This window comes from Pelodiscus sinensis, chromosome 8 (assembly GCF_052426305.1).
Source record: "Pelodiscus sinensis isolate ZL-2025 chromosome 8, ASM5242630v1, whole genome shotgun sequence".
NCBI classification, from domain to species: domain Eukaryota; kingdom Metazoa; phylum Chordata; order Testudines; family Trionychidae; genus Pelodiscus; species Pelodiscus sinensis.
The window spans coordinates 60,333,980-60,360,393 of record NC_143059.1 but is presented as its reverse complement, the minus strand read 5'-3'; the positions used below and the strand labels follow the sequence as shown (position 1 = coordinate 60,360,393).

The following is a 26,414-nucleotide window of genomic DNA, read 5'->3' as shown; positions in this document are numbered from 1 at the left end:
GGCGAGTGTAGCGAGCAGTAAGTGCAGACCCCTAGTTACCTTTTATTGGACCAACTTCTGTGGGTGAGAGAGACAGGAGACCAAGAAAAATTGGTCCAACAAAAGATATTATCTTACCCAGGCTGTTTCTCTAATATCCTTAACATATGCCTAAGTGAAGGCAAAAGTGGCAGACATTATGAACTCAGCAGCAGTGTATACACATTGCACCACATATGAGAACCTCTTTTTGAAAGAGGGTGGCTTTTTTCAACCTCCAGCATTGCTTGATAGTAGTTTTTTAACTAATAAATTAAGACATGCCAGATTTCACGAGTCATCCTCCAAATGGCGTTATCCTAATCAGGACAACTCTGCTATCTCCTTTGTCTTTTTCCCTGTACTAGTTAGAGATAGGCTGGTGCCGTTTTTTTTTACATGTCTTTTTCAAGAACAGAACGCCATACTCCTGCAGCATCACGAACTCCTGAATGGGCCCCCAGACAGTGAGGGTACGTCTACACTACATGCCTCTGTTGGCAGAGGCATGTAGATTTGTTTGTTCAGCAAAGGTAAATGAAGCCGCAATTTAAATGATCGCGGCTTCATTTACATTTACATGGCTGCCGCGCTGAGCCGACAAACAGTTGATCAGCTATTTGTTGGCTCACCGCTAGTCTGGACGTTCCCCCTGTCGACATCAAAGCCCTTTGTCGGCAGCCCCGGTAAACCTCATTCCATGAGGAATAACGGGGCTGCCGACAAAGGGCTTTGATGTCAACAGGGGGAACATCCAGACTAGCGGCGAGCCGACAAACAGATGATCAGCTGTTTGTTGGCTCAGCATGGCAGCCATGTAAATGTAAATGAAGCTGCGATCATTTAAATCGTGGCTTCATTTACTTTTGCCTACAACCCTAATCTACATGCCTCTGCCGACAGAGGCATGTAGTGTAGACACAGCCTGAGAGGCGAGTTATGCATGTCAGTTTTTGGAGTAACTGCATCTGTATTCTTCCTCTATGGTCTGCTTTAGAAATTCCCAGTCTTGTAGCCATCACCTGTCGTTAGGTAGGGACCAATTTTCCACTCCTTTCTGATCCACGGCCAATGGGAGTCACAGTCACCCGTACCTGTGGAAGTGCAAGTAAATACAGTATAGCATCTGCATCCTACCTGGAGCTAACCCTGGTAAACTGCCGCCATTTTATTGCCCACCTCTGCTCTAAGCAATGTGCTTGGGTGATCACCCAGGAGAGATTCATAGACTCATTGAAAACTAAAACTAGAAGGGACCTCGAGAAGTCATCGAGTCCAGTCCCTTGTCCTCATGGCAGGACCCAGTACTATCTAGACCAGGCATGTTAAACTCGAAGCCTACTGAGGGCCGCACAAACAAAAACTGATAGCTTTCAGGCCACCAAAGAAAATGTACTTTATCAGAAAGTCGTAATTATTTATTGTTATAGATTATGTTTTAGGTATAGTTTATAATATTTTTTCATGTCTTGTTTTAATATACTACAATAATTTGATTTGTGAAATTATTTGCTCAGATAAAATAATTTTTAATTTACATATACATTTAAGGTACTTTTTAATTTTTATATGATACATAACTTGTTTTGTTGAAATAAAAACAAGTATAAACTTCTCTCCCTCACAGCCAGGCCCCCCAAACCTAATGCCGCCTCTCTCCCCCACATCCAGGTCCCCCTATCTAATATCTGGGTTCCGGAGTTGCTATTGCTGCCGCCACACATTTCTTCCTCAGATGCGCTGGGGCGGCATGAGCACAGTGGCCAGCTGTGAGAGCGTGCTGGGAGCCATGGGCAGAGTGGCTCAGCTGGCTGTGAGCACGTGTGCAGAGCACCCAGCACAGAGCAGCCCGGCCGGCCGCGAGCCTGTGCTGGGTTCTGTGCACAGAGCGGCCTCGTGAGCAGTCACTGCAGCGCAGAGCAGCCCGGCTGGCTGTGATCTGCACTCAGCCATGTGAATGCCAAGCGGGCTGCACTTTATTCCTTTATAAAAATGTACTGATGGGCTGGAAAAAATTTTGATCAGGCTGCATGCGCCCCGACAATCACCAGTTTGACATGCCTGGTCTATACCATCCCTGATAGATGTCTGTCTAACCTGCTCTTAAATATTTCCACTAATGGAGATTCCGCAACCTCCCTAGGCAACTTATTCCAGTGTTTAACCATCCTGACAGGAAGTTTTTCCTAATGTCCAACCTAAACCTCCTTTGCTGCAGTTTAGGCACATTGCTTCTTGTCCTATCCTCAGAGGCCAAGGAGAACAATTTTTCTCCCGCATCGTGACACCTTTTTAGATACCCGAAAACCGCTATCATGTCCCCTCTCAGTCTTCTCCTTTCCAAACTAAACAAGACCAATTCTTTCAGTCTTCCTTCACAGGATGGTTCTCTGGGCCTTTAATCATTCTTGTTGCTCTTCTTTGGACTTTCTCCAATTTCTCCATATCTGTCTTGAAATGCGGTGCCAAGAACTGGACACAATACTCAAATTGAGACCTAATCAGTGCAGAGTAGAGCAGAAGAATGACTTCTCATATCTTGCTCACAACATTCCTGTTAATGCATCCCAGAATCATGTTGCTTATTTTGCAACAGCATCACACTGTTGACACATATTTAGCTTGTGGTCCAGTATGACCCTTAGATCCCTTTCTGCAGTACTCCTTCCTAGACAGTCACTTCCCTTTCTTTATGTGTGAAACTGATTATTCCTTCCTAAGTAGAGTACTTTGCATTCTCCTTTCAAGATGCTGCCCAGCTGATTAGTAGATTGCCTCCAGCCAGCAACATGTATTTCTACCAGTGGTGCACATTAGTCATACCTTTGTGCACATAATTAAATGTATTCTGCATATGGGTGGAAAAAATTAGAGTATCATTGGTGTCTCCTCCCCTTGGTGGGACCTCTGTGACTTGTGTCTGCAGGAATTGGATGTCGCTAGACTCATTCACTCACCAGCCAGAAGTGTGGGAGCTGTTCCTACAAGGACCTTCCTCATAGCTGGGGGTTCTTGCTGGTGGTCTCTGATTTTCTAGATCACAGTAATCACAGCCTCCTCACATATTGCACGTGTGGAGATTGGTTCAGTCATGCAGCCAGGCAAGAAGCCCTCTGCAGCTCTGGTGTCATAGCCCTGTTTCCTCACTATGGTGATAACAGAGCTGCAGGGCTGGTGACACCCCGTAAGATGTGAGGAAGACTGTGTTCCTGGCAGAGTACAGCAGAGTCCCTTGGCACTCCCGAGCCAGGAGATCTATTATGGGGTTCCTGTACTGCCACAAGAGTCATTCAGGGAGCCCTCTGCATCTTCACTGCTGAACACCAGCTCATTCAGTCCCATGACAGCATGGTTGCAGAGGGTTCCTTGCTCTTTTGCAGGGCCAGTGACATTCAGTCTTGTACCAATTAATATTTTTTCAGTCATTTGCAGCGTGTCAGTTGAAATTGATATTTACTGATTAAAACTGAATCCTACCAAGCCTATTTACAAGTTACCATCACTGTTCCTTGTAAGCTATTGCTTGTGCTGCCCCTCAGGAGGCATTCAAATGCTACTGTCGGGATGTAGATATTCCTTTAAAATGTTAACTGATTAAATGATATAATTTTAACTGGTTAACTGGGGCCTGGATAGCCTGCAGTCAGTGGGGGCTCCTCCAGCTTGGCCCTTAGCTGGCTAGACAAGCTCTGGTGCCTGCAGGGATCCCACCGCACCACAAGCTAGAGGCCGCTGTGGCCTGCCTGGGTCTTCTGTGTCATGGTTCGGTGAAGCCAGCTGGTCTGGAGCACCTATGGCACATTGCAGTTGGCCCAGCCAGGCTGGAGCAGCTCCCGTCTCTCCACCCCCCAACCTGTGTTGGGAGGCTTCAGCCTGGGCATCCCTATCGCCCAGATGATTAACAGAGTACCCACAGCTAGATTTTGTGTTTTCTATTGTGGGTGCGCATTCACACATGCTTCAGTGTACGTTAAAATGCTATTCTGCACATGGATGGAAAAAATCCACACATGGATGGAAAAGATTAGAGGGAACATTGTTTACCATGTTGCTTTTTCTGAGCTGTGCACATTTATTCTTAGTATAAAAGCATCACAGAACCCCCCCCCCCCAAAAAAAAAACAATGGAAGGTCTAACATGCTTATTAAACATGCCAGAAATCACTCATCAGTCTTAGGGGGCCTTGATAGATCAACACTCTTCCATCCCCTCCCTCCAGAGTTGGTTTCTCCCTAGGAGCAATGGTCCAGTCCATTTGCTGAATCAAAAGGAAGGTCACAAATGAATTAAAACCAATTATTTTATACCAAAAGCCCTTTCTTTTTTTCCTAGTCTCTGGAAAACTAGCCTAAAGCAGTATATTCAAACTACTCCAGAGAGTTGTATGTTTAAACTACTGGTGGAGTTGTGGTAACCTTCCCTCATGTAGAAGGACACAATAATACATAAACCATTCATAAATTTAATATAAGAGTCTCCAATTAAACACTATGGGGCTGTAATATCTGTCACAATATGAACATTAATAGAAATTAATATTATATAGATTGTCAACAGTCGTGTAAGCCCAGGTTTTAGAATGATTCTTAAGCACACAACACAGGAATAAGAATGCTATTACCTGAAGTACCCTGATGACTATCAAGGCACAAAAATAGATTTACCCAGTGATTGATTTAATGCTAAAATAAAATGAAAGGCTAATTTACACAGAAAATTGATTTTTTTTAATCAAACTTTTTCTCTTCTTCAAGGCTAACTACTTCTCTAAATTTTCAAAACCTCCAGTGATATGCAAATTAATTGGAAGAAAAGTCTTTGATGGAGCTGGTCGACCAACATTAGAAGTGGAAATATTTTGCACGGTTAAAAACCATGAGAAGGTATGAGCTGCATCTTATTTTGTTATATATCCAAACAGGACATTATTACAGAGAGATGCTCATCTTCACCATTGTTAGTGATGGGTCATTTTAGTTATTGAGACAAGATGGAGGAGATAAGTGTAGATCAAGTTCCTGAAATAATTACTTTTGTAAGTCAGAAGTAGCAAAACTCAAATGAAAATTAACTAATTTGCACTACCCCCAAATATTATACAGAATTCACTGTTTTGGGAATAATAATGATTGTATTTCAATTTGTGACCCACATGTGAAATTACATTTATATATGTTGTTGTTTGTCATATAATTGTACCCTCTTGCTTATCTCACAAAAAATATCCTGTTATGCAGCCAAAGCAACCACATGAAAAACTCTTGATTCCATTGGTGGCAGAATATAGCTTTTAGCACTTCTTAGACTTGGACCCTAATTTAACTCCTCCTCCCTACATAACACGAGTTTTGGAGTTTTGTGTCTTGCTTTTCTTTTTTTAAAAATGTTTCAGTGGCACCTTTCTGAGTCTTCTTTCACTGGTAATGTGCTAAGTGAGGCATCAATCCTATAAACACACACACATGTGCTCAATAATCCCACTGAAGTCAACAGAACTACACATTAGAGATGTAAAATCCCAATTAATTAATTAAACGGTTAAACATATTGTTTAACTGTTTAACCAATTAAAGGGGAAAGGTGAATGGAGGGGCTCCTCCAGCCCAGTGGCGTGTCCCCCCTGCCTGCTGCAGGCCCCCTCCTCCCCCGCATCAGCCAAACTAGAGCGGTCCCTGTCCGTGGAGGGTCCTCCATGGAGCTGGATCACCCTCCTGCCTGTGTCAGGTGAGAAGCTATTCCAGTCCCCACCAGTTAACCTTAACCATTAAGGGTGAGACTTACCAGTTAAACATTCACAGCCTTACTACACATGTGCTTAAACTTACATACATATGTATTTGCAGGATCAGGGCATTAGAACTGTTCCTGGTCTTGGAGGCAATTCTGCTTGTATAAACATTTTTACTCTACATTTATTTTCTCTCATTTTTTTTTAGTTACATATCTTTTTATTCCTATTACACTATTGTATTTCAGGGAAAAAAAGCACACTGTCTAATATTAACACAGTTCATGTGAAAGAACAGGTTTTCACCCTGAGAGTTTAGTGCAATGTGTGTTTCACTCTATTCAAAAATATTGTGTGTTCCAGAAGTTCAAGACTAGTGCTGTATTCCTCTCACATTAGCATTATTCTGTATTAGCATCCAAGGTGTTCCATAGATGACTGAATAGAAACACTGGGTTTATGACTCAGTACAACAATCTGTAACCCATTAACAACCCCCTCCCATCCAAGCTACTTTCCCTCCCCCCCCAACTGGAATGATGTTAACAGACCCTTCAACTTGAATGGTCCACTGAAACACATGTTAACTGCTTATGCTAAACAATCTGTTCTATCTTATATTTAGCTGTGACACGCCTAGAACTGAAGAAGAGCTCTGTATAAGCTTAAAAGCTTCTCTCTCTCACCAAGAGAAGTTAGTCCAATAAAAGATATTACCTCATCCACTTTGTCTCTCAATTGCACTATAGATGGTAGCTGTTTACACCCTCCTAGTAATATAACTATAATTAACTTAATTGAAGATGCTCAGAAAAGGAGATGGTGTTTATATATAAATAAAAAATCCAGATTGGAAAGTGTTTTAGGTTCATTTTGTTTAACTTCCTTAAGGCAGTCATTCCCTTAGGAAATCTGTAAAGGATGCACAGTAATTAGTGACTAGTCAAAATGGAGTTCATTTTAAAATTCACATTTCCATTATATGACTTTTTTTTTTTTACTGCAACAGTTGACAATTCCTGTACATGGTTAAGATTCTGTTATGGGCATTTTTAATAAGAAGTCAGATAGTGATTGCAGAAGTAAACAAATTCACAGAAGCCCATGACCTGTCTCCAACTTTTACTAAAAGTGGCTGGGGTGGATAGAGGGGGACAAATAGAGTGCTGCTGGGGCTTTCAGCTGCTCCAGTCCAGCTACTGCTCCTGTGACAGGTGCTGGCTACTGCTGCTCCAGCCCCACAGGAACTGACCCAACCTCAGCTGCTGCTCCAGCGGGCCGGGAGCCGCTGCTCCAGCGGGTTCTCCAGCTAGTCTGAGAGATACTGTGCTAGGGCTGACTGCCAGTCAGCTATGCTTGCAGTCATAAGGCTGACAGCTGTCCCAGAAGTCGTCACAGAGGTCCAGGAAAAATCACAGAATTGATGACCACTGTGAATTGTATCCTTAATTGTGGTTCACCAGCATTTATACATATTTGATACTGTCATTAACCCTTTTTGTGTCTGATTTGTTAATGCAATTTATAAACATATTACCAGGCAAATAGCACTTATGAAACTTACTTGTGCAGATGCTTATTTCATAAGAGGAAATAGATGCAATGTTTTGATTTTTTCCTAAATAAAGTTACCTCTAGTCATCTTTTTAAAACATTTATTTTGTATATTTTTCAGTCTATTTTCACTAATATTTGTAAAGAATTTCCATTGCTGAAAGATCTGAAAAAGCAATAACTTACGCAAAGAAGTTCACACTTCAGACCTGCCAAAGACTTATGAGAAAGCTTGAAAGCTTGTCTCGTTTACTAAGAGAAGTTTGTCCAGTAAAAGATACTACCTCCCCCACCTTGTCTAGCAGAGTTTTAACAATATTCTAGTGGCTAAAACACAAACTAGGAGTCTTGGGTTCTGTTCCCAGTGCTGTCAATGTCATAGGTGCAGTCTGATCCCTGTTTTCATGCAGAGCCCCACTGAATTGGATTGGAGACGCCACATAGGTTTAAGGGTCTGTTGGCATGGATCAGATATGCAGGCTCAGGGCCTTATTTTGGGCCAGTTGCTAAATCACACTAAATCTTACCTTACTGTTCTATAAAATGAATATAAAAAATGTGTGACAGGAAAATTAACACATAAGTAATACTCATTAATAGTTTGAAAATCTTAGATGAAAAGCCATAATTGCAGGAGCACAAGAAACCAAGAAAAAGCCTATTGGATCAATTAAGTTGCAGGCAAGGGGATATGTTTAAGGCCGTATCTTTGAAATCTTTTAAAGTGACATTTCAAATTTAGAACTGGAATAGTTTGTAAGCTTTTCACAATCATTTTGCAGAGCATTTGTTCTATCATGGTCTCTTCTCACTCTGAAATCCTTGAAAATGCTTCCCCTGAAGCAATTGATGCTGATGAGAAAGAAATAAATGATTCTATTAATAGAGCCCTAGAATGGGTAAATGGATCACTGAACGAAATGCTCAGAGACTTGAAACCTACTGACCAGTGTAAAGTTGATGAGCTACTTGGGTAGGTCCTGCATATTTATTTAATTGATTTTTACAGTAGTAAAACAAATTCTTGCACTTGACATGCAAATAACTGTGTTGTAAATAAAATAATATATTTAAAATCTCAGTATTTTTTTCTAATGTTATTCCTGATTCTTTCTACACAATATTTCTAGGATATTACTGCCACGTGAAGCTGTACACTATATTATTTCCCACTGCTGTGTTTATATAATGTGAAATTCATCCTAGCTAGGGTTACAAGGTGTCCAGTTTTCTGGTTGAAAAGGGACCCTGGCATCTCCAGTCGACAGCGCAGTGGGTATCCAGGGCTAAGGCAGGATCCCTATCTGCCCTGTCTCTGCGCTATTCCTAGAAGTGGCTGCCAGATCTCTGCAACCCCAAAGTGTAGGGGTTGCCATGAACTGAGAGGCTCTCAGAGCTGGTCCTACCCCGAGTGAGGGCTCTGTAGCTCCCATTGGCCAGGAACTGTGACCAACAGGAGCTGTATGGGGCAATGCCTGTGAGTGTAAAGTGCAGCACAAAGAGCTTCTCTGGCTGACCATGTGCCTAGGGGTGCCATTCCCTGGCAAGCATCACCGGGACCTGCACCCCAAACTTCCTCCACACCTCAATCCCCTGCCTAACCTAGAGTCCCCTTTTGCACTTCAAACCTTCATCCCTAGCCCCATCCCAGAGCTTGCACCCCCAGCTGGAGCTTCCCCATGCCGTATTCCCTGCCCAACTGGAGCCCTCTCACACTCTGAATCTCTAATTTCTGGGCCCTCTCAGAGCCTGCACCTCCAGCCCACAGCCTATACCCCATCGCTGTCCAGCCTAATGAAAGCGAGTGAGGGAGAGGAAGAGCAAGTGACAGACAGGCAATGGAGTGAGCAGTGGGTGAAGCTTGGACAGGGCCTACGGGAAGGGTCGAGGCAGGAGGTTTGGTTTTATGTGATTAGAAAGTTAGCAACCCTAATTCCAGCAAGTACAAAATCCAAATAAACCAACATTGTGCAGAATACAAAGATGAGATTTAGAATATACTGCCAACATATGTACCTCCCCCATTTTTGGTCATGATCTGGAAAATCAGCCACAGTCCTCACACACTGGATCTATGTATGGAATTGATCTAGTGCCCAGTGAAGTCAATGGGAGTCTTTCCATTGATTTCAATACATGGGTCTTTCCTTCAGCAGCTCATGGAGCTTAGGTTGGAATCTTTCTCAGCCAGAAGCTCTGCTACTTCTTCAAGTGACCTGCAGGACATAAGTAGCATTAAAGTTCTTCCATGGACCCTCAGGGTATGTCTACACTACCACCCTAGTTTGAACTAGGGTGGTTAATGTAGGCAACCGAAGTTGCAAATGAAGCCCGGGATTTGAATTTCCCGGGCTTCATTTGCATCTTGCCGGGCGCCGCCATTTTTAAATGTCTGCTAGTTCGGACTCTATGCCCGCAGCTACACACGGCACGGACTAGGTAGTTCGGATTAGGCTTCCTATTTGAAATAGCTTAAAATGGAGTGTAATTACTAACCAGCACTGGCACTCTCATTTGGATAGGTATACTTTCCCCTTCTGTTACTTCTTTTGTCCAAAGTTTTCAAAGTACATATCTACTTAGCTTTATAACATCCCTTTGTGTTGTGCATTATTAAACCTATTTTAGAGTTGGCTAGACTAAGGCAGAAAAGTGTACATGTATTGACTTTCCCAGGTTTACATGAGAACTCAGAAGCAGACTCATGAATAGATCTTACTTCATCTCCTAAGATGCATTTTTCTCAGTAGCCCATGCTTGCTCCTCTTTTACCTAATAATATTCTTAAGCAACCCATCATTGTGCCTTTTCTTTTCCTCTTAGAGAATACTTTGCAAAGAAGGTAGAAGAAGAAAAAGAAAGAATGGAAATTGAAAGGGAAGAACAAAAAGAAGCAATTTCTGCACTTCCATGTGTTCCCGCTGTTTCAACTGTAACACCAACTGGCAAAAAAAAGGGACCCAAATTAGGTTTTAATTTATTTTCTTCTAATATTTCCTGAAAAAGATAGTCAACAAAGATGGTAGCGTGCATTCTGTAGCTCCCAATGGGCATTGAAGGTAGCTGTGCTTCTCTACAGTGCTTTTGTAACTATATTCCACTACCTGTAGCTGCAGTTCCTCACTACAGGCATGTCTACACTAGGAAATTATTTCAAAATAATTTATTTAGAAATATTAACTCTGGAAATAACTATTTTGAAATAGCATGTCCACACCACAGGGAAGTCTCAAAATTAGTCTGAGGCAGGCTCTCTTAATGTAGACACACTACCTTGACTTAGAGCCCCAGGAAATACTGGGAAGTAATTACAGTAAAACTCCATTGGTCCGGCATCTGATGGTCTGACATTCCTGATGGTCCGGCACCATCAGGAACCTGGAAGTGCTCCGCAGCCGGACCATTGGAGCTGCTCTGCCCCCAGTTTCCTCTATTCAGCCGCTGCTAAAACTGACCAGCGGCTGAATAGAGGAAGCCGGAGGCAGAGCAGCTGGGCGCTGCTGGGTAGGTCCCCTAGCGCTGCCCCTGGGGGCTTCGGGACCAACCCGGCAGCACCCCAGGCGTCTTGATTCAGCCGCTGCTGAAATTGACCAACAGCTGATTCCAGGAAGCCCGAGGCAGAGCTGCTCTGCCTCAGGCTTGCTGGAGTCAGCTCTTGGTCAATTTCAGCAGCTGCTGACTTGGAGACACCTGGGGCAGAGCAGCTGGGGTGCTGCTGGGTTGGTCCCGCACCGCCGCTCCTCGGTGCTACTAGATCAACCCGGCAGCACCCCAGCTGCTCTGCCCCAGGCATCCCCAAGTCAGCCACTGCTGAAATTGACCAGCGGCTGACTCAGGGAAGCCCGGGGCAGAGCAGCTCTGCCTCAGGCTTCCCGGAGTCAGCTCTTGGTCAATTTCAGCAGCGGCTGACTTGGGGACGCCTGGGGCAGAGCAGCTGGGGTACTGCCGGGTTGATCTAGTAGCGCCAAGGAGCGGCGCTGCGGGACCAACCCAGCAGCACCCCAGCTGCTCTGCCCCAGGCGTCCCCAAGAGCAGCTGGGGTGCTGCCTGGTTGGTCTTGCTGTGCCGAGGGTCGGCGTTACCCCGACCAACCCGGCAGCAGTCCAGCCCCAGGCGTCTCCAATTCAGCCGCTGCTGGTCAGTTTCAGCAGCAGCTGAATCAGGGATGCCTGGGGCAGAGCCGGACTATTGGAAGGGGGGGCTATGAGAGGTCTGGGGTGGCACCCCCCCACGCCAGACCCCTCATAGCCCCCCCTTCCGATAGTCCGACATATCTGATAATCCGGCACCCCCTGGGTCCCAAAGGTGCCGGATTATCGGAAGTTTACTGTACTTTGAATGACTCTGGGGAGTAGTTATTTCAAAATAGTAGTACTGGAACATCCACACTACCCCTGTTGTGAATAAGAGTCATTTTATGTGGGAAGCGGAGTTAGTATTTCAAAATAACCATCCCCTTATTTCAAAATAACGGGAGTTATAGACCAAGGCTATTAGAGCACCAGTCTGCAGTGAGAATAAGTAATCTCCACTGCAGAACTTGGGGTAGGGAAAGGAGAGAACAAAGCATGCTCAGTCAGCCACATGGGATAGTGTAACAGAGCCTCTTTCCAAGTTGTGATTGGCCTAGCCAGGGGGGTCCATTCTTCATTTTGAGGAATGAGATTAAGGAGGATCTGAATGGATTATAGAAAAGAAAATGATGGAGGAAGTGGGAGCCATAGGTATAAACAGGAAAATGTGAGTGGAATGAAGATGGGGAGAACAACCAATGGGGAAAAGAGAAGAGAAATTGGGAAACACAAAAAGAACGCTGAACGCAAAAGCAAATGGGTGGTAGAAACCAATGATTATAAACATATGGACAAAAGGCAGTACATGTTGCCATCCTCCCTTGCTCAAAGAAATGGCCTCCTTTCTATTATCTTCTTTCTGTGGAATTGGAGAGTGACCCAACACCTTTGATACCCCCATCATATTTATCTTGTTCTTTGTCAAGTAGTGTCCCTGTGGGTGTTCCACTTGAGGTGCTGGGCTTGTCCCGGCGCAGCAAACCGGAGGATTTTTGGTAGTAGTAGCCCTATCGGACCGCGCATGCACGACTGCTGCCTTGCGCCGCTCAGCTGAGCGCGGTCCGGTCTTGTCAGTTTCCCTTCAACTGTCCGCAGCCACAGATGGAGTTAGGACATGCTCCCCCTCCTGTCTGAGAAGAACGGGAGATGAGTTTTAGAAATAGAGTTTTTCCTCAGTTTACTGTTTATTAGAGTTAGCTTAGTTGTTTTCTTGGTAGTTACAGTTCTATTAAAAAAGAAAAGAATTTTTCTTGTCATAGTTCAAGTTTTAAGTTTCAGTCAATAGATAAAGACTATGCCAGGATCACCTGGCTTTAAGAAATGCACCCAGTGCCAGGATGCCATGGACGGGCGCTCGTGGTGTATAAAATGCCTTGGAGAGGGTCTAATTAACCGCCCGTGCCAGGCATGACCGGGAGCTGAGGCTGAGGATGCTTTTATTTAACAAAGCCCTTCAGACCTCTGAAAGGACTGAGCTGTCTTCCACTGCCTCAGGGACGCATGAAGCTCGTGCACCGGCTCAAGGGTCTCCTCACAGGACCTCTAACCCCTCTGAGAGGGTGAGTGTCGGAGACAGATCGGGCACCTCTCACGTTTTGTCAAGGCATCCCATTGACAGGGCTGCGAGCTGACTCGGCACCGGCAACAGCTACAATGGCCAGTTTGAAGCCAACAATGGCTGCCCTGGCACCGGCTTATCCAGCGCATGTGCAGATGAGTGCAATTGTGCCAGCATCCACAGCAGCGGTGCCGGCAACTGCACCTCCGCTTTCCTCGGTGCCAGAGGCATCGGCATCAGTGCCACAGGCAGGCACTGTTACTCCACAGCCCTTGGCACCGACACTGCATCCTCCAGTCCCGCAACTAACTAGTTCTCAGCCGATGGTCAGGGCAGTGTGTGTGTGTATGTTTCCGAGAAAAGGTTTAACGTCCGTGTCTTTACTGCTAGGACCGGGGTCCCGTCGCAGAGGGTGGCCAGCAGGCCAACAGACGCCCCGTTATATAGGAAGAGCTTATTACAACTTAGATTTTAGCTGCTAGAACACAGGGGTTCCTTCACAGCGGGCAGCCTAGGAAAGGCTGAAAAGGTGCCCCAACGGATCTTGTCACCTGGGAGTGACACAGATCCAAACGCCCAAGCTTTCCCTATGTCTGTCCCTTTATGACCGGCTGAAGTTCTTTTAAATTGTGCTTGGTTCTGTTACAGCAACTGGAGGAGTCAGGTTAAAGCTTAAACAGTTACAGGTTTATTAAAAGACTTATAAAAGCATATGGTTACAATGGCTATTGCTCTATTTCTTAAATGCTAGCAAATATATATATATCTATACAGGCAGTCCCCGACTTACGCAGATCCGACTTACGTCGGATCCGCACTTACGAACGGGGCTTTCTCGCCCCGGAAGTCGGGGCAAGAAAGCCCCGTTCGTAAGCTGCTCCGGTGCCCCTGGTCTGCTGGAGACCGTCTCCAGCAGACCAGGGGCACCGGGCGGGTTCCCGCGCCTCTGAGGCTTTGCCAGAGGAAAGCCTCAGAGGCGCGGGGAACCGCCGCTGCTGCCGCTTCAATCTGGGTGCCTGTGGTCTGCTGGGGACGGTCCCCAGCAGACCACAGGCACCCAGATTGAAGCGGCAGCAGCGGCGGTTCCCCGCGCCTCTGAGGCTTTGCTCTGGCAAAGCCTCAGAGGCGCGGGACCCCCCCCCGCGGCTGCGGCTTCAGTCCGGGAGCCTGTGGTCTGCTGGGGACGGTCCCCAGCAGACCACAGGCACCCAGATTGAAGCGGCAGCAGCAGCAGGGTCCCTCCCTCTGAGGCTTTGGCAGAGCAAAGCCTCAGAGGCTCTGCTCCCCGTGTCCCTGGTCTGCTGGGGAGGGGGGGGCGCAGCTAGTGTGCTTCCCCCCCCCCCCAGCAGACCAGGCTTTTGTTTTGGACTCTGGGGCAGAGCAGCTGGGGCGCTGCCCATTGGTCCTGCAGCGCCCGCTCTGGGCACTACTGGACCAACCCGGCAGCACCCCAGCTGCTCTGCCCCAGGTCCTGATTCAGCCGCTGCTGGTCAGTTTCAGCAGCGGCTGAATCAGGACCCTGGGGCAGAGCAGATGGGGTGCTGCTAGGTTGGTCCAGTAGCACCCAGGAGCGGTGCTACTGGAGCAACCCAGCAGCACCCCAGCTGCTCTGCCCCAGGCGTCCCCAAGTCAGCTTCTGCTGAAACTGACCAGCGCTGACTACAGGAAGCCCCAGGCAGAGTTGCTCTGCCCCGGGCTTCCTGGAATCAGCTGCTGATCAGTTTCAGCAGCAGCTGACTTGGGGACGCCTGGGGTTCTTAAGTTGATTCTGTATGTAAGTCAGAACTGGCGGTCAGTTTCAGCAGTGTCTGAATCTGGACGCCAGTTCCGACTTACATACAGATTCAACTTAAGAACAAACCTACAGTCCCTATCTTGTACGTAACCCGGGGACTGCCTGTATATCTATATATATATAGATATATATAGGTCTTAAAAATGATCACAGGAAAAAAGTGATCACAGGAAAAAGGTAAAGATAGAAAATAGAAATAATGGTACCAAGTGACAGCTTAATCTTTAAAGAGCTCTAACACTATGTATATATATACTTAAGCAAAGGACCACAACCAGGTACAATTTTTACCCCTTTCCGTGCCTCTCGACTCCAGCGTGTCAGGCCAGGGCCAGTCTCTCAATTCCTAGGAAAGACGAATACGAGGTGGGCGTCCCCTCTGGAACCTCGGGAGATCAAACACCTAACCCGACCAGCAGATAGATGGTAGATTGACACTCAGAGAAAATGTGCTGCTGGACCCATCTATATGCCCCTGGGGCCCGTATCCTCTTTCTTATCTAAGATGCCGAATTGTACTGGTCCGTTTTGTGGCGCCATTCTTACAAGCAAGTTTCAAGTTAATTTACACTTGCAAGAGAGAGATAACTAAATTGTGAATACTAGACATTTTTTTACTGGGCGAGAGATTCCTTCCCCCGCGGACGGATGTGTGTTCGTATCAATATGGGTTTGAGTCAAGGGCACTCCTTGGCAGCCTCTTGGTCAGCAATTGGCGTATCTCTGTTTACAGCCATTCACAGTCACACAGCCTGGGCTTTCTGCTCTGTGTGCCCTGGATGCTCCAGGCAAGCAAAAATGGATGTTACAAGGGGGGGTTCCTGTCTGGCTACACTAGTCTAGCGGCACCTACTCCAGTGGCACCGGTGCTTCAGCTGAGCTACAACCAGTCTATGGAGACTGTTTCTTTACCACCCACCTCATTGCAGGTGGCACCCTCTTCCCCTCTCAACTGCTCCATGCAGACTGAGGCACAGCGCAAGTCAAGACGAGTCTGAACACCATAGCTCACACCAAACCGTTCTGTTTCTTCTCCTGGATCTTTGTCACCAACCTCATCATACACTGGCAGCCATCACCGTGCTCCTCGTTATAGATCAACCAGGGACCATTACTACAGGTCACCTTATCACTCACTGCCATGAAAATATTAACAAGCGCATTACTCTCAATCTCCCTCCCGCTACTCCATTAGATCTATTTCACCGGGGTCTTCAAGACCCTCAAGATATTTGCGTTGGTATGTAACACTACTAGGATATTCTCCGAGATGCTCACCGGGCTCATATAATCACAGATGGTATTACGACTGTTACTACCATAAACATCATTACTCACTTGGCAGGAAGTACCTGTGTTTGTGATCCCCGTGCTCCAGTAGACCGGTGTCTCTATGTCTTGCACCCTCTGACAGTTCTACCAACTCCTGAGGAGGACATTGCCTCGATCCAAACTCATGAGGAACAGCAAGACAACCACATTCCAAGCCGGGAACCTCAGAGCCCGGATTCCCCTGCCGACCACTCATCTTTGTCGCCAGACGACGCAGTTTCCCCGGAGATTTATCTCCAACTGAAGACCATAAGCAATTTCAAGAACTTTTTAAGAGGGTTGCTCAATCTCAGAACACTCAAACTACGGATGTTCAACTAAAACAGCATCCTTTACTTAAGAACTTGCAACCTTCCAAGAAATTGAAGTTTTATGACGCCATTTTGGAAATTGCCAACAACATCTAGCAGACTCCAGCTATGTCCTTGCCAACCAACAAACAATCGGATAAGAAGTATTTCATAAACCAGAAGGGTATGGAGTTCTTGTTTATTCACCCCCAGCCCAATTCCCTTGTCATGGACACCTCACAACAAAGGTCCAAGACAGCACAGGCTAAAAATACTGTAAATGACAAAGAGGCCAAACACCTAGACCTCTTGGGCAGGAAAGTGTACTCTTCCACCACTTCAGCACTGATAATGTGTAATTATGCGGCTCCCCTCGCAAATCATGATTTTGACAATTATTCAAAATTAGTTCCCCTTTTAGAACATTTACCAGACTCAAAGCGTCAAATTCTAAAGGCGGTAATACAGGAGGGCTACACAACGGCCTGAACAGGATTGCAGATCACTCTTGACACTGCTGATGCAGCGACTCATGCCACAGCTACTTCTGTAGTCGTGCGTCGTGCTTCCTGGTTACATCAAGCTGCTTCCCCGAAAGATCTACTAAACAAGGTAGAAGACTTACCCTTTGATCACAAGTCATTCTTCGCTCAGTCAACTGATCAGGTATTCCAGTCGGGCAAGGCTTCCCACATTACTTTGCGAACGCTGGGGATGTACACACCTCCCTATATACGCAAGAGATACCTGCCATATAACAAACAGAGGCCCTTCTCTTATGCGACACCTCGAGCCAGACCATATGAACAACAGAGGCTGAGACAACGTCCGCAAAAGCGACAACAACAACCTAACAAAGCACCCGTCCACCAGCAAGGTCGGCAGCAGGTTTGATGTGCTAATCAAGGGACTGTGTACCACCCCTTTGACGGAGACTCCAGACAACGTGCAAGGCTTGTTCCATCATCGGCTGAGACCTTATCAACAACGTTGGTCTCATAACAACCAATCATTTGGTCTATGACATAGTTGCTTCAGGATACGTCATCCCTTTCAGTTCCATCCCTTCTCCCTCCCCCCTTCCCCGTCCCTTTTCAGGGACCCCTCTCACGAGACACTTCTACAACAAGAGGTCTCTCATTTGCTTACTACAGGAACAGTGGAGAGGGTGCCAACTCAATTTTGTGGGAGAGGTTTTTACTCTTGTTACTTCCTCACCCAGAAGAAATGGGGGGGAGGAAGGAGGCTATCCTGGACCTACGTTGGCTCAACCGCCACCTGCGGAAACAAAAGTTCAAGATGGTCACGTTAGCATCTATCATCCCAGCTTTCGACAAAGGGGATTGGTTCGCATCCCTCGATCTACAGGACACCTATTTTCATATAACAATACATCCTGCCCACAAGCGGTTCCCTCGTTTCATAGTAGGAGCCGACCATTACCAATACCAAATGTTACCTTTCGGACTTTCAGCAGCGCCACGAGTGTTTTCCAAGACCCAGGCGGTGGAAGCGGCTTACCTTCGTCGCCGCGACATCATGATCTTTCCGTATTTGGACAATTGCCTAATAAAGGCCCCCATGCTCAATGAAGCCACATGGGCAGTTACCACTACCGTGACAATGTTTGAGACTCTTAGGCTCATAATCAATTTTGAGAAGTCCTCCTTGACACCGAGTTATGAGTTAGAGTTCATCGGTGCAAGACTCGATTCTCTGACCACAAGAGCCTACTCACCCATGAAGAGGTTCCAACTAATCCGGGATTTGGTACAGACTGTTTCAATTTCTCCCAGATCCCGCATACTTACTTGACTGCAACTGCTTGGCCATATGGCAGCCACCACATATGTGGTACTGTACGCGAGACTCCACCTGCGCAGCCTTCAGCATTGGCTGTTCATTGTTTACAAGCCCAGTACACATGGCACAAACAGGACAGTTTTCTATTCCCAAACAGGTCAGGACCTCGCTGGCATGGTGGAACAACCCCAGAAATATGTTAACGGGGTCCCCTTTCACAGCCAGAGGCCTTCCCTGCAGATCACAATGGATGCTTCCCTACTTGGCTGAGGAGCCCATTTGCAGGAACATCGAGCTCAGGGTCTCTGGACGCCCCAAGAATCCTTGCACATAAATTTCCTTGAGATACGAGCAGTATTTAATGCTTGCAAACACTTTCTCCACATCATTCGAGGCCTTACGATCCAGATTCTCACCGACAACATATGCACGGTGTATTATATCATTCGGCAAGGAGGCGCACATTCATGCCCCCTCTGTGCAGAAGTGGTACGTTTATGGAACTGGGTGAATTGGCAGGGTATTACCCTGATCACATCTTACCTTCCCAGCAAGGACAATGTTATCGCCGATACCCTCAGCAGGCACTTCCTTCCTCAACACGAATGGGAGTTGCACAACACAGTCATTCGCAACCTGTTCCATCTCTGGGGCTTTCCTGATATAGACCTCTTCACCACCCGTCACAACAGGAAGTGCCATCAGTATTGCTCACAGACGGGCATCAGCACAGATTCCTTGGGGGTTGCCTTCCTCCTTGACTGGAGTCATCACCAACTGCTTTATGCCTTTCTTCCTCTCCCTCTCATTCCAAAGGTTCTGGATAAAATAACATTAGAAGGGGCAACAGTAATTTTGATAGTGCCCTTTTGGCTCCAACAAACGTGGCTAACACAATTGTCGAGAATGTCGGTGGCCCAGCCACAATGACTACCGAGGCTGTTCAGTTTACTGTCTCAACAACATGGTACAATGATCCATCCGCACATCAAGCGCATGCACATGACGGCGTGGCTCCTAGCTGGCTCCAAGAGCATGAGTTAATCTGTTCTCAGGAGGTGAGGCATGTGTTGATTAACAGCAGGCAACACACTACTCGCAAGACTTACCTTCAGAAATGGTATCGGTTCCAGTCCTGGTGTTCAGCAAGAGATTTCGACCCTCTCTTCTTACCTATCCAACAGGTGCTAGATTATATTCTGCACCTAAAAGTTGGTGGGGTTGGCGATTCCTTCCCTCAGAGTGCTTTTGGCGGCAATTTTGTCCTTCCATCTCTCTAGCGACAGTTATTCGGTATTTGCACATCCTCTCGCCAAATGGTTTTTAAAGGGGCTAAACAACCTATATCCACCTCACAGGACCCCACCGGAACAGTGGGACTTGCCTTTAGTCTTGGACACTCTGACTCACCTCCCCTTTGAACCACATGCGACATGTGACTTATGAATGCTCACAATGAAGGTAGTGTTCCTACTTGCCATGATGTCAGCTTGCCGAGTGAGTGAATTAGTGGCTCTCTCTGCTGATCTGCCGTACACAATATTTTATGACCATGGTTGTGGTTCTTCGCATACACCCCACCTTTTTACCGAAGGTGAATTCTGCCTTCCATATAAACAAACCCATAAGTCTACCGACATTCTACCCCAAACTTCACTCCTCCCAGGAAGAGTCACGACTGCACATGCTAGATGTCAGATAAGAGTTGGCTTTTTACCTCGACAGGACATGTGCCTTTAGGAAGTCTCAGCGCTTGTTCTTGTCTACAGCCAAGCATTCCAAAGGCAAACAACTTTCCACACAACACATCTCCAGCTTGACTGTCACATGCGTCACACGATGTTATGCTCTGCATAACAAATCGCTTCCAACGTGACCTCATGCCCATTCTACCAGAGGCATGGTCGCATCCACTGCCTATCTTAAGGGTGTGCCATTGTGAGATATATGCCGTGCAGCAACCTGGTCGTCTGCTCTTACCTTCGCTAAACACTATGCCCTGGCGAACATACTGAAGACCGATTCAGCAGTGGCCCAAGCTGTCCTGTCCACAGTGCAGAGGCAGTAAGTCTGAAGCACGCGTGTAGCATTGGACCATGGCTGTGTACTCACCTCAAGTGGAGCACCCTCGGGGACGCTACTCAACGAAGAAGAGAGAGTTACTCACCTTGTGCAGTAACGTCTGTTCTTCGAGATGTGTGTCCCTGTGGGTGCTCCATGTCCCTCCCTCCTCCTTGCTTCGGAGCTTCTGTTTTTCTCTTTTTCAGATGCTTCCGGTTGAGAGGGAAACTGACAAGACCAGATTGCTCTCAGCTGAGCGGCGCAAGGCAGCAGTCGCGCATGTGCAGTCCAGTAGGGCTACTGCTACCAAAAATCCTCTGGTTTCCAGCACCAGGACGAGCCCAGCACCTTGAGTGGAGCAGCCAGGGGGACACACATCTCAAAGAATAGACGTTACTGCACAAGGTGAGTAACTCTCTCTTCTTGTCTTTCTGCTTATTTTGTAATATCTGTGTAATGTCTTGAGATTGTGTTATAAACGTGTACATTAATGCAAATATACATATACTTTCCAACTTAGATTATTAGATATGTTTATTCCCAGTTACATCCATCATCAGATGTGATCTTTTGTGTCACACAGTAGTTTTAGTTAGGGGGTTTTGATACCCAGCTGTCATTGACTATGTAGTTAGTCATTATTGATTTCTTGCTGAATGTAAAAATAGACAAATTCACACTTATTTAAGACAGTTTTGGCTATAGAAGTCAATAGCTACCACTTGTGACTCACAGTGAAGCCGTGGCAGATACTCAATTTCCAGTAGTGAGTTTTAAAATGTACTCTGGTTGCAGAACAAAATAACTGTTTGCTTTAGCTTTTGATCATTCACTTACTCCATCCTATTTGTGAGACTCTTCACTCTGTGGGTGTAAGTGGCGTTATCTATCATATGCTGTAAATGTAGTCAAGGTCCTATTTGGTTGAATCTTCAGTTACAGTATTATAAATGTACTCTGTTGTATTTTTCTTTTGTTATTGAACATTACTCTGGGATGCTTGTATGTAGGGTCAGATTGTCAAAAGAGCATGTATTTAGAAACCAAAATAATGATAGGATTTTCAAAGGAGGTATATTGCAAGCTGAGGACTTTTGAAAAATCTAGCCCAAATTGTGGGTGTTGAACACTTGAAAATCAGGTCCCCTGAGCTCATAACTAAAGGGTGCTATATTATTCTTCATAATGTGCATGTTGCTTTGCAGAAAACAAAAGGTGCACTTTGTCTCAATCAGCTTATAATGTAAACTAGATAAATGTAGAAAATGATGAGAACAAAAAAGAAAGGGAGGGATGAGGTTTACAACAACGTGCAAAGAATACTTTGGCTACGTCTACACTGACCCCTTTTCCGAAAGGGGCATGCTAATTTCACAGGTCGTAATAGGGAAATCTGCGGGGGATTTAAATATCCCCCGCGGCATTTAAATAAAAATGTCCGCCGCTTTTTTCCGGCTTTTAGAAAAGCCGGAAAAGAGTGTCTACACTGGCCCCGATCCTCCGGAAAAGGGCTTTTTTCCGGAGGATCGGGGCCAGTGTAGACGCTCTTTTCTGGCTTTTCTAAAAGCCGGAAAAAAGCGGCGGACATTTTTATTTAAATGCCATGGGGGATATTTAAATCCCCCGCGGATTTCCCTATTACGACCTGTGAAATTAGCATGCCCCTTTCGGAAAAGGGGCCAGTGTAGACGAGCCCTTTGTGTATGGAGCTTGAGAGATTAGATTATTACATCTAAATACAGAGAAGGGCAAAAGATAACATAGAGATTGGTGGGTAAAAGCTGAAGGAAGTGAATTTTGAGGAGGGATTTAAAATCGGAAAGGAGTTGGAATGGATAGCGGTAAGGACTGCAAGATACATGAAAAAGATTCATTAATTGAAATAAAGATCAAATTAATAGTTAAGATAGTATTAGTGCATCATATAATATGCATGATGCTTAAATGGAAATATTTTACTTTTTTTTAGAATTCTGATTGTAGGTATATAACTGAATTTTAAACCAAGAAAACATTTAGTCAATATTCTTAATCACCTTAGGGAAGAAGACTTCTGTTGCAGAGAAACCAATTCCACCTGCGGAACCCATTGAACCTGTGCTCTGTGGTAGCATAGCCATTGGGGGATTATCACTTGCTGTTGCTAAAACTGGTGCCAGCATTAACAAAACACCTTTGTACTTACATCTTGCATTGATGAAACACCAGGTACTTGTCTATATTTTCTTTTCATTTTTCCTCAGCTGTAGTCATTGTTCCAAAGTTGTGTACTTCAGGAATGTTCAATGTTCCGGAAAGCTGTATAGTTTGATATCCATAGACAGATGACTCCTTATGTTACATAATCCAAAATTCATTGAGGTGAATGGAGGGAATCTTTACACTCACTTGAATGGGCTTTGGATCAGTCTGTAATGAAAATAAAGAAAACACTGGGTTAAACAATAAGAGTTAAAGAGTTTATTTTCACAAGGTTCTCTCAATTTCAGGATTTGCCTAAGAAATTTATTGTGCCACTGCCAATGGTCACTCTGTTGAGCTGTGGAAAATCATCATCTGGAAAACTGAACTTAATGAAAGAAGTGATGCTCATCCCACCCACAGAGTTAACAGTTAAACAAGTACTGTATGCTACTATTTTCACTTTAATTGATATAATAATTTTGACCACATATCTTTTAGATACAGTTCCAAAAAAGTGATTTTTTAAATTTCTATTTGCAGGAGAGACAAAATTTTCTTTAACAAAATATTATTGCAGAACTGAATGGTTAGAATATGGAATGTTTTATATTGCAGCTCTCCAAATGTAAAGTATGAGTGTCTAGTGGATCACAGGAATCAATTTAATTAAAAGCAGCAGCAGAGTTCTGAAATACAATGGAAGCATATAAAATGGCTTATATAAAATGCAACTTGCCATTCATAGGTAATACATCATAATATCATTCAGTGCATAGCACACAGTAAAAGAATGACCCTAAAAAAAGTACACAATAAGATACAAAATCTTTGGGAACAAATTGTTTTTAAAATGAAACAGTGTAGAAGGGAAAGCAAAGAAGAACAGAAACCCATTAAAGGGGCAGAAAGGGTAGATAAGAGCAGGCTGGGTCAACACCTTATTTGCTTAACTATATGTGGCATTACAGAATATATCTTCATACAATGCCTGCCTCATATGCATGTAGCTTCTGTTTTGTATGCCAGTGACCTGAACAAAGTAGTTGATCTTAACTCTTGTTGTTTATAATTGCCACCATAACCTATTGATGGAGTTTCAGACATTGTGCCTTTCAAAGGCATAATACCTCCTGGGTGCTGGAGTGGGGGAGTGAAGATTCTTTGCTACAAGTACATCATGCCCCCTGTGTAGTTATGTTATCGACAGTGACCTCTGCTTCCACTAGTGCACCTGTGTAGGCATGATTAACATAATATGAAGGCATATGATTTAGGAAGGGACAGTTAATCTTTTCCTTATTCAGTTGAAGATGAAGAGGTCTTGTGGTTAAGCAGTAGATTATGACTCGATATTGGAGTTCAGTTTCTGATTGCCACCTTTCTGTGTTACCTTAACTTCTCTGTTCCTCTGTTCCTTGCTTATAAAATTGAGATCACAATACTTTCCTTCTTCACAGAGTTGTGGGAGATGAACATAAGTGCTTGTGAGGTGTTCAGATGCCAATTTCTTAGAGCTTGTCTGCACAAAGACACTCAGAAAAATTAATCCAGATTAACTAAATGTGTGAATTTAATGTTGGTTAGTTAAACTGCATTAAAATCCTGGGTGGACGCTTTGATTCAGAAAGAACGTGCCCTTAATTCACTTTAGCACAATTCACTTTGGGAGTGAATTACTCTAAATCATATTCTGGATTCTGAATAAGAGAATCCACTCAGACATTTAATACAGTTTAACTAACCTCCTTTAAAAGTTAATTCAGATTAATTTATCAGAGTATCCTTGTATAGACAAGCCCTTACTTAGATAGAGCTAGGAAAGTGCTAATTAGTAGACATGGTCTGATATACAGATAATATTTGACCCCTAAATATCATCTCCTCAATCCATTGGGGACTTCTCCCACAACATCCCTTAGCTGAAATTACATGTCATGGGGTGGCGCATAGATAGGTGGCTTTCTTTCCTGGTGCCTGCATCACTTTTTGAGATGGGCAGTATTCTAGCTTTCCTCCTCTTCTTAGATCTTAAGGGGATAGACCAATCAGTCTGCTCGTTGTTAATTGAAGTAGGGTTCTTCTTGGGGTTGAACAGGATATCTTTCTTCATACTCACATTCACCACGACAAGGAATCATTGGTGCTAGCTCCACTGCTCCTGGTTCTCTAACATTGGACAGATTTACCCAATCAGAAGGCTGTGGATAGCATGTGATTTTTTTTTTCCTTTCTGCTAATCAGACCTACCAAATAAAAAACTGCATTGGAATGTGTGCGTTAGGACACCTTTTTTAAAATAAAAGTAAATTTCCCCGTGTTTTTATTTACATTCTTAATACAAAATAATCTGGTTTGGTTGACTATTATTATTTAATTTAAAGGGCATTGAAAGGCTTCTGGATATTCAGAAACAAATGGTGAGGTTGCTGGATCCTGTAGGTAAAGGGGTAAGAAAAACTAATCCTAATTTAACAATTTGTTGAGCTAATACTGCTGATATATTTAACATGGCCTTTCTAATACAGGAAAAAAGATGTATTGACATTCATATCTGTTGCCTGTGTATATTGAAAAAATTGGGCCATGTGTTACATTTCTATGGCATTAGGGTGACCAGATGTCTGGATATTATCAGGACCATCCTAATATTAGTGGCTTTGTCTTATATATGCAACTATCTCCCCCGCTCAAGAAGTGTCCTTGATTTTTCACACTTACTGTCTGATCACTCTAGGTCCAATATAGCCAATGAATTTATTTCACATGCTCACATATTATAGACACAATATAGCAGAGCAATAGTTCTATTATAGTTAATATTAAGACCAGCTTTCTGTTTAAAGCTTGACTGTTCTAAGTGGCCTAAAATCTGTAAGGTAATTAGATTGCCTTGAAATTTGGTTTGCTTAAGAGGGTGGTGAGGTAAAATCAGTGATCCAAATTTGGGGCCATTTAACAAATGGTTATCTGAGAGACAGGCTCCAGAAAAGTAAAATAATAAATAGTATTTTGTGAAGTTTACAGATCTTAGCAATTTTGACGTTTGAAATCTTGGGCTGAAATCTATGAATGAACTGTAAACAATTGTGGAAACAGCTGCCTATATCAAGGGTATTTTTGAGATAGAAGGTTCTGTAACTATTTTTGAAAGGAAAATAAATTACACATGCCGAGTGCTCACTGGGAGGGAAGGGGTGAAGATTGCAAGAGTAAGTGGTAAAAAGAGAAGAGAGGGTCAGGTATGCAGTGAGGGATGTAAGTTTTATGGGGAAGGGAAATACATGGAAATGGGTGGAGAGAAGGGAAGAGGGCTTGGAATTCAAGGAGGTGAGGATGGGGACCTTCCCGTACCCAACGTTAAATCCACAGAGTTCTTTCATATCCCACCTCTCTACTGACAATACCCATGCAATAAAACTCTACTCCCTGCTACTGACAAAACCTACACAGTTCTGAATTGAACTAATGCTGACACCCATACATATCTCTCCTTTAATAACATATATGAGGGGACTCAGACCCAGACCTCTTCATATCAAAATCACAGTTCTTCCAAGCTGCTCCACTTTTTTCCTCCATCATTTAGTACACCTACTACAGTCAACACAATGAACGGAGTGCATGCAGATAATTTTCAGTGATTATTGCCAGCTCTAGGGGAAATGTATCTATCTGTATTTTCTGGCTTTACGAAGTTTTAGTTTTACTGAATTTGTTGAACTGGATGGGCATGACACAGGCAAACTTAAGTGGGTTAACAATGTCTTTTGCCTTCTCTATCTCTCTCTCTCTGTCTCTCAAACACACACCTTTGGTGACATTGAATTTTCATCAGGATAGAACATTTTCACAAACACAAGACAATTAGCTCTTCCATTATATTTCCAAGAAGGAACCACAATACAGCACCAAGTACAGTGTAAAAGAAATGACCCTGATTCTCCAAACACATGTTTAAATTTACACACAAATTTATCAATATGATTATTGACCAAGGATACTTCTACACTGCACAGC

At 44.5% G+C, this 26,414-nt stretch overlaps 1 protein-coding gene across 4 annotated transcripts in view; it reads left to right on the top strand.

Annotated features, from left to right (window-relative positions):
• Positions 1-26,414, top strand: part of ENO4 (enolase 4) — a 68,096-nt gene that overhangs the window by 4,671 nt on the left and 37,011 nt on the right. For all 4 annotated transcript variants that reach the window (XM_075935394.2, XM_075935395.2, XM_075935397.2 and 1 more), the window contains exons 2-7: positions 4,774-4,902; positions 8,084-8,274; positions 10,125-10,270; positions 22,255-22,421; positions 22,703-22,834; positions 24,779-24,844. In XM_075935394.2, coding sequence (XP_075791509.2) covers positions 4,774-4,902; positions 8,084-8,274; positions 10,125-10,270; positions 22,255-22,421; positions 22,703-22,834; positions 24,779-24,844 — 831 coding nt within the window. The remainder of the gene's footprint in view (positions 1-4,773; positions 4,903-8,083; positions 8,275-10,124; positions 10,271-22,254; positions 22,422-22,702; positions 22,835-24,778; positions 24,845-26,414) is intronic.